This window comes from Anomaloglossus baeobatrachus, chromosome 4, assembly GCF_048569485.1.
Source record: "Anomaloglossus baeobatrachus isolate aAnoBae1 chromosome 4, aAnoBae1.hap1, whole genome shotgun sequence".
Classification (NCBI taxonomy): domain Eukaryota; kingdom Metazoa; phylum Chordata; class Amphibia; order Anura; family Aromobatidae; genus Anomaloglossus; species Anomaloglossus baeobatrachus.
Genome location: NC_134356.1, coordinates 417,887,182 through 417,899,470, shown reverse-complemented (window position 1 = coordinate 417,899,470; position 12,289 = coordinate 417,887,182). Strand labels below are relative to the sequence as shown.

General features: G+C 43.7%; 2 protein-coding genes across 6 annotated transcripts in view; one reads left to right on the top strand and one right to left on the bottom strand.

Moving 5' to 3' along the window:
* TSPAN33 (tetraspanin 33) overlaps positions 1–12,289 on the top strand; it is a 171,740-nt gene that overhangs the window by 105,442 nt on the left and 54,009 nt on the right. For all 5 annotated transcript variants that reach the window (XM_075345375.1, XM_075345373.1, XM_075345371.1 and 2 more), the window contains one exon: positions 382–543. In XM_075345375.1, the coding sequence (XP_075201490.1) occupies positions 382–543 (162 nt within the window). The remainder of the gene's footprint in view (positions 1–381; positions 544–12,289) is intronic.
* On the bottom strand, positions 8,491–9,431 carry LOC142301130 (uncharacterized). Its single transcript, XM_075342147.1, has 4 exons — positions 9,381–9,431; positions 9,118–9,259; positions 8,866–9,016; positions 8,491–8,755 (listed from the first exon to the last, which is right to left on the bottom strand). Exons 1-4 carry the CDS (start codon positions 9,429–9,431, stop codon positions 8,491–8,493), a joined length of 609 nt encoding a protein of 202 aa, XP_075198262.1.

The following is a 12,289-nucleotide window of genomic DNA, read 5'->3' as shown; positions in this document are numbered from 1 at the left end:
GCATACTGAGGAGAAGATAATGTATGAGGCTAGAGTTGTCTTAATGAAACTTCATGAGAACTTTTTCTGAAGATTTCCAGTTTTCTTGACTATACCCTATTTTGCAAGTTTATCTGTATATCCCATAAGAAACACGAGCAAAGTATGTAATATCTACCTGTTTGTAGTCACAGTGCCTTCAGGAAAGTGGAGTGTTATTTCATACATAATGCAAACATCTTGATATCTCCTATTTCCACTAAGCAACAGGCTGATAGCACTACATAGATGTGAGAGCAATAAATAACCTAGTCTGGTACTGCGCACAAGAAGGAAATCATTCATCTGTAAACCATCATGCCATGATGTAAATACTTATAAATACAGTATAATCTCTTTTAGGCCGTAGTGAATACCATGTGTGGCTTTGGCGTGCAGACGCTCAATTATTTAGAAGCTGGAGAGTTTATACACACCAATGGCTGCATTGACAAACTGGTTAATTGGCTGCATAGTAACCTTTTCTTGCTTGGAGGAGTTGCACTAGGTCTTGCTATCCCACAGGTATGTTATATCCCTTAGATTACACTTCTAAGACCTTGTACTTATATTATCACACTATAGTATGAGTTGCACAATGATTTTATTGTTTATCATAAAACATGCGGTTAGATCTTTAGAGTCCTCTTGGTTGCCACCATTCATACTTAGTATCATAGATTTAACGAGTATCGTTAGATTCTTACAATTTTTGGAATCATTAAAAATCAATAATGAAGAGTGTAAAATTATTTACACAGATGTTTTATGAAAGGTGTAATAACAGCAATGCAAGCATTGTTGTCGCTGGGTATGCTATCACATTCTGATGACTGTATGTCCAACATCCGGGACCCCCACTAATCCTGAGACTGAAGGGCCAAGCATTGCTGAACTCCTATCAGCCTCTTGAAAGCACTGCCCCTTTTACTTGAATAGAACTGTTTTGGAGTTACTACCAAAACAGATGCAGGACAGGAACATAGCTGAGCAGGAAAAAATGCAACCGACCCACTTACTCTGGTTTGCTGAGATTCCAGCAGTTGGATCCTCATCAATCACAAAGCTCTGACATACCCCAATGCCGAGGAGAAAACAGAAGCAGATAATACCCCTTCTGTCTTCTTTTGCCGTTTTGCCTTTTAGATACATACATTTACATGTGAGGACTGTGTAGTGCAGGGGTGGGGAACCTTTTTACTGCCGGGGGCCATTTGGCAATTTCTACCAACCTTCGGGGGCCACACCAAATTATCAATGAATCAATGAAAATGACCCTGCTATATGTGGTCAAACAATTAATTAACTCACCCCTATTGTGGTGGCTGGAGCTGCTTCTCTTTGGTGTGGCTGTGATGTTTGATGATACTAATCATGTTACTTCTGACAACTGCTTTTCCAGGTTTGTCCCGGTCTGGAGTGCAGTCAACTCTTTGTGATAATAAGATTGGTAAATCATATATATCACATAACAGACCATGTATATACATCACAGGAGACGCTGGAGGCACAGACATCACTGGAGGGGCTGGGGGCATATACATCACATAGGAGACGCTGGGACTGACGTATACACATCAGATGGGAGACTCTGGGACTGCTCTATATATATATCACAGGAGACACTGTGGGTACATACATCACATGAGGGTCTGGGAACATATAAATGCCCCCTGTGATGTAAATGCCCCCAGCCCCTCCTGTAATGTAAATGCCCCCAGCCCCTCCTATGATGTATATGCCACCAGCCCCTTCTGTGTTGTGTATTTCCTCGGTGTCTCCTGTGATGTGTATGCCTCCAGCACTTCCCGTGATGTATATTCCCCAGCATCTCCAATGTGATGTATAAGTCACAGAAGACGCTGGGGCATACACATCACAGGAGACGCTAGAGGCAAACACAACAGAAGAGGGGTTGGGGGGGATACACAAATGGGGTTGGGGGGCATACACATCACAGGAGACGCTGGGGGGCATACACAACGTAAGAGGGGCTGGGGGGCATACACAACGCAAGAGGGGCTAGGGGCACAGACAACACAAGAGGGGCTGGGGGCACAGACATAAGAGGGGCTGGGGGCACAGACATCACTGGGGGGCAGAGACATCACTGGGGGGGCAGAGACATTACTGGAGGGGCTGGTGGCACTCACATCATAAGAGGGGCTGGGGGTGCACACATCACAAGAGGAGCTGGGGGCACACACATCACAAGAGGGGCTGGGGCACAGACATCACTGGGAGGGCACAGACATCACTGGGAGGGCACAGACATCACTGGGGGTGCAGAGACATCACTGGAGGGAATGGGGTCATGGACAGCACTTTCAGAGCACAGACATGACTGGGGGAACACAACATTGGGTGTGATACACAGCATTGGGAGGGCACACAGCACAGGGCGGGCTGCACACAGCACTTGCAGAACCCTGACATCACTTGTGGGACACAAACCTGGGGTGATACACAGCATGGGTGGGGGGGGACACACAGCACTAAGCATTGCACACAACTTTTGGGGGGGTGGTACACAGAACTGGAAGGCCCCAAAGCACTGGACGGGGCACAGAGGGCAGGCGCCGGACACACAGTGCGGGAGTGGAGGCACCGGGCACACAGTCCGGGAGTGGAGGCACCGGGCACACAGTGTGGGAGTGCAGGCGCCAGGCACACAGCGGCGGGAGTGCAGGTCCCGAGCACACAGTGCAGGAGTGCAGGCACCGGGCACACCGCTCAGGAGAGCAGAGGGGCAGGCACACACACACACATCGCTGAGCACGCTGACACTGGACAGCGGTGCATGTGGTGATTTAAAGGGCCGGCAGCCTACAAGACTTCAGCGGCGGACCCAGCACTGCAGCCCCCGGGAATCTGCCCGGGGACCGCATAAAAGGCCGGAGGTTCACCACCCTTGCCTTATAATAATGATAATGATGCTGCTTCATGGAAACTATACGTGCTACAGAAAAGCTATATACAGTGTTGAAATCAGAATGAAAAGATGATTCAGAAAAGTACAAAGTCACCTGCGATGATTACACAATATTTTTTTGTAGACCTGTGTTATAAACAGTATATGGAAATGTCTGTCAATCAAGCTGTTGAGTAGAAGAGGAGCCGCCAATCAGTCGCTTCTCCTCAAGCCTGACACGTTTTAAGGCTATGTTTTCCTTGAAATACGGCAGCATTTGACAGTAAATTACATGGTTGTATTCAGGGAGCCTGTCAGTATTTCATGCCGCTCACGGTTAGGGAAGCACACATCTCTGATAGGTTCTCTTTAATGTTAAAGCAGAGGCGGATTTTCTGGCACCCAGGGCAAGAATTCAGTTTGTCGCCCCCTCCCCACCCCTAATGTGAGTCGAGTAGTCGTCATATGGCTGCTCATATGGAATTTGCACACAAACACTCAGGTGTTGATGAGCTGCTGTTCCTAGTTATCTAAATATTCAATGGAAAACTACAGTATGAAAATCATATTTGAGTGTAGTAGTCATGTGATGACTGCTGAACCAGCAAGTAGAGCTAAATCCTGACAGTGAGTATATTACACACTGTTAGGATAGGACATGCTACAGTGCTTAATGTAATATTTAAAGGGGTTGTCCAGGTTTGTGGTGAGGCGACGATAAAAGGTGAAGATGCCAGAGCGAATATAAAGCTGTTGTCACCCTTGCGAGTGACTTGCGCGAGAGTCGAGTCGCATCACCCAGCACGGCCTGACACTCTCTAGACAGGAGCTTGCAGCTGCATACAAATACATCAATCTGCACGCACCGGTCCAGAGAGCCGCAGGCCCTGTCGTGTGATGCGAGTCACTCGTAAGTGTGACTCCAGCTTTAGACCTTAGATGAGAAGCTTCACTCCACGTAGAAGCACTGAACACTTCCCTACCCCTCCCCCCAAAAAAAAACAAAAAAAAGTGGTGTGGTGCTTTTTATAGGAACCTATATTGGTTTGGTTACTTCCAGTGGATAAAATCAATGCTGATTAAGTAATTACATCTTGTACATTGGTGCTTTTCTCATTTATTCATGTGGTTGATGATCATAGTCCAGTACATCTTGAGTTGTTATGTTCATATATTTTGTGCTGCTTTATCTACTTTTGTGGTTGCTTTTCATTTTTTGAGTGATATCTAGAGAATTTATGTGTTTATCACATGACCAGGATGTGTTTTTATCCCACAGTAGCGTAAACAATAATGATTCATATTAAAGACGCTGCTTCCAGCGATGTGTCACTTGCTGGTCTGCATGATGTCATTTTGATATAATCACTGTTTTCTCTGCTGTTGATCTAGCAGTGCTCAGAATGCGGAGCTCTGTATAACCCCGCTCACACTACAGTTTTCTGTATACACTGTATATCTACAGAAAGCTACTAATAAGTGGTGGGGGAGGGGTCATACAGCAGTTGTTTAGGAGGCAAAAAACACCTAGTCATGTAGTGAATCTTTTTCTGATAAAACACTAATCTTACTGAAGTAGCAGCATACAGCCTAGTAAGTGATACATCCCTAGAATCAGGCTCTCAGCCCCTACATCATGCTTTTTTCAGATTACATAGCAAAGACCCGCTGACAGATTACATTTAAATGATTGGAAACAAAAATCTTAAAGCTGTAAAAAGTAGCAATAGGTAACATCTTGGAAAGTTGCTTAACTTTTCATTTAACAGAAAATTACCTTTAGGCCATGTGCACACATTGAGTATTTGGCTGCAGAAATCTCTGCAACATGTCTGCATCTCTTGGCAGCTCAAAAGCGTGGATTTTTGTCTTATTTTGATGCATTTTTTGCATGCGTTTTTTATTCCTTTCAATGATTAAAAACGCTGGCGAAAATGCTGAAAGAATTGACACGCTGCAGATTACCGTATTTTTCGCTTTATAAGACGCACCTGATTATAAGACGCACCCCCAAATTTGGGGAAAGAATAGAGAATTTTTTAATAAATGGGGTCCGTCTTATAATGCCAGTGTCCGTCTAACAAATCATATAGGGTATATGTCCCTCATAGCCCCCTCATCCTAAAATTAGCCCCCTTAATCTGGATATGGCCACCTTATATTGAATATAGCCCCCTTGTGCTGGCACACGTCCCCCGTCCCCCAGTGATGCCACGTCCCCTATGGCTGGCACACATCCTCTCTGGCTGGCACAAGTCCTCTGTGGCTGGCACACGGCCCACTGTGGCTGGCACATGGCCCACTGTGCCTGCACACGGCCCACTGTGGCTGCACACGGCCCCCTGTGGCTGCACATGGCCCCCTGTGGCTGGCACACAGCACCCTGTGTTAGATATCGCCCCCATGCTGCTGCTTTTAGTAAAATAAACTCTTTCCTTACCTTCTCCAGCACTGTTCTGTCTCGTGACTCCCTCCTTGGGGTTGAGCTCCTGCATTTCCTGGTTCTTGCTGCCGGTCATGTGATCGGCACGGCAGAGTGATATCATCTCTTCGTGCATGATCACAGTGGCAGGAGGGAGACCGGGGAGACACGCTGGAGGCGGTAAGTAAAGAGTGTTTTATTTTACTATGGGCAGCATCATGGGGCCCATAGCTAACACAGGGGGGCATGTGCGATCAAAGGGAAACACAGGCAGATATAATATGCGCCGCTCCCCCAGCCCATCGCCACAGTGCGGTTTCAGCACCATGGTGATGGACAGCGGCTGTGCATATTATATGACCGGGAGCAGGAGATCAAACGCTGCGGCCCACAGCTTCACCAGCCTCCACCAGCCCCTCCAGCAGCCCCCAGCACCGCTCCAGAGCGGCCCCCACCTCCCCTGGACTCTGTAGTGTATATATATATATACACCCCCCCACCCCCCGTATATTCAGATTATAAGACACACCCCCTACTTTCCCCCAAAATTTGGAGGAACAAAAGTGCGTCTTATAAAGCTAAAAATACGGTATTTTCCGCACCAAATCTGCAAGGAAAAAAACCAACATGTGCACAACACTTCAAGTTTCTCACTGACGTTGCTGGCATAATTATTTGCTTGCAGGTTAGTGACAAAACTGCACTAAAAAGGCAAACAAAATGCAATAAAAACACAGCTTTATTTGCTGACATTATAATACCCTTTTAAAGAAGTGTTCGGCTATGTGCGCATGCTGAGTATTTGTTTGCATAAAGTTCTGCATCAAATCTGCATCTCTTGGCAGAAAAAACGTGTTTTTGCCGCTTTTTCTGCATGTAAATTTTCCATTTCTCTGCATTCTGGGGTGGAAAAATGCTACAAAAACGTTGAAAGAATTGACATGCTGCAGATTTACTCTTGCACCAAATCTGCAAGGGAAGAAAAGCAACATATGTACAAAATTTCAGGATTATCACTGACTTTGTTGGCAGAAGGATCTGCTTGCAGTTTTGTGACAAACTTACACTAAAAAACGCATCAAAAAAATGTGATGAAAATACACTGAGTGCACAATACCTACCGTGTTTTCCCAAAAATAAGCCTTAGTAGGAATTTTCAAAGTATGGATTAAATATAAACCTTACCCCAAAAATAATCCTTAACCCAAAAAGTAAAAAAACTACTGCAGGACACTTCAGCAAACCCCCCACCGATATCACACTCACCAGACCCTGAACAGCTACAGCTGGCAGGTACTGATGGTGAATGGGATCTCCCACAGTGATCTGTGTTCCTGTCAGGTTCCTCCTGGTTCTGCTCTCAAACATCAGGTCCAGGATCCCTCTACTCTCAGACACACCCTCACACACATTCGATTTCAGTAACAAAACATACACACATGCGGAGATATACTGCTTCCGACAGAGCAGGACCTCGATGCGTTGTACCACAGGTTCTCTATGTGTGCCACTTCAGGTCCTCGCATTCCACAGTATCCCAGGTCCCCTGGATATGTGTGTGTGTGTGTGATGTTACTGCGATCGGATGTGTGTGGTGTGTGAGAGCAGAGGGATGCTGGCTGGAAGCAGGGGAGGACCGCTGTGGAACACACGAGGACCTGCTGGGAGCACCCACTGTGGATCACAGGAGGACCTGAGAGTGACGCATATGTCCGGGGTTTGGTAAGTGTGATTCTTCTGACGGGGTGTCTGCTTTTTTGGGGGGTAAACTTACCCCCAACCTGTGTTTTCCTCACAAAAAAAGCTCTTCTCCAAAAACAAGCCCAAGGGAAAAAATAATATGACAGTGACTTATATTAGGAGAAACACAATAGTTGCACCAAACACACTATTTTGATAAATTTAGCATAGTTGGTGTGATTTTGCCAGTTCTTAATTATATTTTTCGTATCGATAACTCTTCCCAGGTGTTCCAACTTTGAATTGTGTGAACTAAGATTTAGTCCTGGAAATTGTTCATGGGTGACAGACTGTTGGTATTTTTAGGACAATCAGTACCATGAAAATAAAGAGGTCATAGACTAGAAGGCAGGTGTCGTTTCTGTGTGCCTCGCCCCGTTGTAGTTGGAGTTAATGTCACTAAGGCTATGTTCGCACGTTGCGTCGGTGTACCTGCAGTTTATTCTGCACGTTTTCCTTCCCTTGGTTTTTGACCAAATGGCTTCTGACCATTTTTTAGCGCTAAAAACGCATGCGTTTTTTTCGCATTTTTATTGCGTTTTTAGTGCTTTTTACATGCGTTTTTCTACTTAAAAACGCATATGCGTTTGTCATGTCATTGAACTCAAAAATAAAGTTAAATGATTCAAATACAAAAATGTCTGCCTTTCCTGTCTAGTTTATGTTAATTTGTTATGATGTCATTTCCTGAAGCAATGATAACTCTAAAATCATCAAGATTGAACATGAAAACACTTCATATGTTGCAAAATTAAAGTATACAAACACAGATTTTGATGTCACAAATTAATTTATTTCTTTACAAAGCTTTATTTACGTCATAAAGCCATTTTTATGCACATTACAACATATGTGCAACATATAATTTATATGTATGAAGAAAACATAAATTTTTATAAACAGCACACAGAAACATAAGATTAGATCATTATGAAATTAAGGTTCTGAAAATAATTGCCTGCTGAAATATCCATGAGGTTGTTGTTGGGAATGCAAATTTACATTTAACGGGGGTTGTATATTCATTTGGCTAGATTGGGGTTTTTGAGTTTGTATGCCTGGATGCAAATATTGTTGGTGCACATTTTGATTATAGGTATTTGTATTTAGAGAATAAGGTTTTGTTATGTAGATTGGGTTTGGGGCAATAGTAGCTGTATTCTTTTGGGCTGGTGGGTTTTTGACTTCGTCAAAAATTTGTTCAATTTTCGAAATAATTGCGCCAGAGGAAGGGAAACTACCCTCTTCCTCATAGCAAGTCAGCATCCCACATATGGCTGTCATGCATGTATTTTTTTTCTTCTCATCTTTAATTTTTCGTATTCTACCTGCAATACTAATGCCAAAATGATCAATGTCATCTTCTTTGGCACTAGTATTCAATAATTTTAAGGTTTCGTTACAAATAACTTCCTCCTCTAATTGGATATTTTTTGTGTTTTTTTTTTTTGTTTTTTGGCTTGATATATTTTGTGGGACCTGAGGTAATTATTGTAGGTCTAGGTGGTGATTTATCTTGAACACTACCAATTTCTATCTCCCCTTCATGTTCAGATGAAAATTGATCTATATTGCCTGATGGCCCTTCCTGGTGTGGTTGATGAAGGCTCTCTTGCCCTTCTTCATCATCAACAGGTGTTTCTGCTGCTACATTTCCTGAAGTTCTGTTGAGGAGAAAGAAAACATAAAAAACAATTAAATACAATGTAATTTATTGTGATGATAACATTATTTTCAGAAAACAATGTTAACATACTGTTACATGAATACTTACTCTCTAGTTTTCCGACTTGTGCATAGAAATGACAGCTCATCATAATAGATGAAATTTGGTTTTTTAGGGGAACTGCCACTTTTCATGCCCTCATTCCTTATCTTGTGAAATCTGTCCTTAACTGAACGCCACCTTTTCCGCACATCAAGCTCTATTTTAATTGTGCAAGGAAAAAATAAAACACAAATCTTAAATTAATTATAAAAAGTAAAGTAACAGTATAAAAACAACTAATTTAAACAACAAATATACCAATTTTATGTTGTAAGGCTGCATCAGCCTCATGCCATTGTGGGAACAGTTCAGCACAGATTGTTCCCCAACAGTCCATCCTCTTGTTTTTTTGCATGTATTCAGGGCATGTTGGATCCCAAAGGCATGGCATGGATTTAACCTGTTACATAATTATACAAAATTGTAATGAAGTGATTACTAAATTTATAAGATTATAAAGCTTGACATTATCATTATAACATTTTTTAAGCAAAATAATGAAAAATAAATCAGGTACTTACCATAGCAATTAATTTTGCTACATCGATCTTCATTCGCTGGAACCAAGCCATTTTAAATTTCAGTAGATCAAAGTATTTATATTATGAGAAATCACAATAGTAGCAGGCACTGAAACATACTCAGCTCTGTATTTATAGTAAAAAGGAAGTGATGTAGGTAATGACGTTTGTGCCTGGTTTATTTGCCTACTGCACCTGCGTTTTTGTTTTGGAAAACGCTGGTAAAAAGCATGTAAAACGCACATTAAACGCAGAATATTCACTTCAACATGCGTTTTGCCATTTCTCATTGACTCCAATGTTAAGGAAACGCTGCAGAAATGGCAAAAACAACTGACATGCTGCTTCTTTTTCAGCATGGTTTTTGACCACAAATATGCAAATTAAACGCTGCTGAACAAAAAGCAAAGTGCAGACAGGATTTCTGCTTTTCCCATAGACTTTGCAGGAAATCAAAAACGCATGCATTTTAGCGCAAAAACGCTGCAGCCAAAAACGCTGCAGAAACGCGGAAAAAAACGCAACGTGCGAACATAGCCTAAGGCTATGTCCGCACGTTGCTTTTTACCTGCTTTTTACCTGCTTTTTACCTGCTTTTTTGCTGCTTTTTCAACTGCAGCGTTTAATGCCAAAATGGTTGTGTTCTGCTTTTCAAGCAAAGTCTATGGGAATTTGGGTTTCTTGTCCGCACTATGCAGTTCAAACTGCAGCCTTTTTGTTGCAGAACTTTGGTCAAAAACTCAGCTTTGCAGTGCAAAACCCAAATGGCAAAAACAATTGACATGTCAATTGTTTTTGCCATTTGGGTTTTGCACTGCAAAGCTGAGTTTTTGACCAAAGTTCTGCAACAAAAAGGCTGCAGTTTGAACTGCATAGTGCGGACAAGAAACCCAAATTCCCATAGACTTTGCTTGAAAAGCAGAACACAACCATTTTGGCATTAAACGCTGCAGTTGAAAAAGCAGCAAAAAAGCAGGTAAAAAGCAGGTAAAAAGCAACGTGCGGACATAGCCTTAAGGCTATGTGCGCACTAGGCGTTTTTTTCATGCTGCGTTTTTATGTGCGTTTTTGTCTAAAAAACGCACCCGCGGCTAAAAAACGCGGCAAAAACGCATGCGTTTTTGCCGCGATTTGGTGCGTTTTTTGCTGCGTTTTTGCTCACTGCGTTTTTAATCAGTGCACAATGCCATTAAAGATTGTTGATGAAAAAAAAAAAAAAAAAAAGGTCTGATGTCATTTCCTTCTTCAAAATGTTCATTGTATGCAGGAGAGCAGACAGCAGCTGCAGAACTACAAGTCTCAGCATCCTCCATTCACTAGTGTATGCAGGAGAGCAGACAGCAGCTGCAGAACTACAAGTCTCAGCATCCTCCATTCACTAGTGTATGCAGGAGAGCAGACAGCAGCTGCAGGACTACAAGTCTCAGCATCCTCCATTCACTAGTGTATGCAGGAGAGCAGACAGCAGCTGCAGGACTACAAGTCTCAGCATCCTCCATTCACTAGTGAATGCAGGAGAGCAGACAGCAGCTGCAGGACTACAAGTCTCAGCATCCTCCATTCACTAGTGTATGCAGGAGAGCAGACAGCAGCTGCAGAACTACAAGTCTCAGCATCCTCCATTCACTAGTGTATGCAGGAGAGCAGACAGCAGCTGCAGAACTACAAGTCTCAGCATCCTCCATTCACTAGTGTATGCAGGAGAGCAGGCAGCAGCTGCAGAACTACAAGGCTCAGCAGCCTCCATCCAGGACTGTATGCAGTTTTTTGCCCAAAAAGAAAAAAAAATGACATGGGCTTCGCCATATTTTTCTATGCTAGCCGGGTACAGCAGGCAGATACGGGCTGCCCCCAACCCCCAGCTGCCTATTTGTACCCGGCTGGGAACCAAAAATATAGAGAAGCCCTTTTTTTTAATTATTTCATGAAATAATTAAAAAAAAAAAATGACGTGGGCTTCGCCTAATTTTTGAGTCCAGCCGGGTACAACTAGGCAGCTGGGGATTGGAATCCACAGTGCAGGGTGCCCATGCTTTCTGGGCACCCCCACTGCGAATTGCAGTCCGCAGCCACCCCAGAAAATGGCGCTTTCATAGAAGCGCCATCTTCTGGCGCTGTATCCAACTCTTCTAGCTGCCCTGATGCCGGGTGGCTAGCTAGGTAATAATGGAGTTAGGGCTAGCTGTATATTATCAGCTAGCCCTAAGCCCGAAATTCATGGTGTCACGCCAATATTAGACATGGCCACCATGAATTTCTAGTAATGATAAAAAAAAAAACACAACACACAGAAAAATATTTTTATTAGAAATAAAACACAACACAATTAGTGACTCCATCTTTATTGAAATTAACCCCCCTCCGCAGTAATCCTGGGTCAGGGTCCCGCGCGGCGTTCCGGATCCAATCCGCAGCAATCCGGATCCAATATCATCTGATCGGTTTGCTGGAAGGCAAAGCGATCAGATGATGTGTCAGGTTCAAAAGCCTGAATCACATCACACATCAGCTGATTGTATAAAAGCCGATTATACAATCAGCTGATGCATCAGTAGAAAAAAAAAATAATAATACTCACTTATGTGCTCTGCTGATGACCGGCAGCTCCTGGAGCGATCGATTGGACAGGAGTCTGATCCCGTCCGATCGCTGCAGCAGCTGCCGGTAATCAGCTGATCCAGCTGATGAAGTCCCCTGACGGCAGGATCAGCTGATAGCCGGCCGGGCAGGAAAAAGCCGGCGAGACTACGATCAGCTGATGCGTCAGGTGACTGCATCAGGTGATCCCTCGCCAGGTCCTGCAAGCAAGGTCCTGCCGGCCGGGGAGACTGCACACAGCCAGAGCGGCGGTACCGGGAGGAGATGGGAGCGGGCATGGCACCGGGAGTCTGCAGACAGGTGAGTATATA

Coding starts and splice junctions, on each gene's coding strand:
- LOC142301130 (XM_075342147.1), bottom strand. CDS start 9,431: ATGGCTTGGTTCCAGCGAATGAAGATCGATGTAGCAAAATTAATTGCT. Junction 9,017..9,117: donor AGCCTTACAACATAAAATTG/GTATATTTGTTG, acceptor CAATTAAAATAG/AGCTTGATGTGCGGAAAAGG. Junction 8,756..8,865: donor ACAAGTCGGAAAACTAGAGA/GTAAGTATTCAT, acceptor TCTCCTCAACAG/AACTTCAGGAAATGTAGCAG.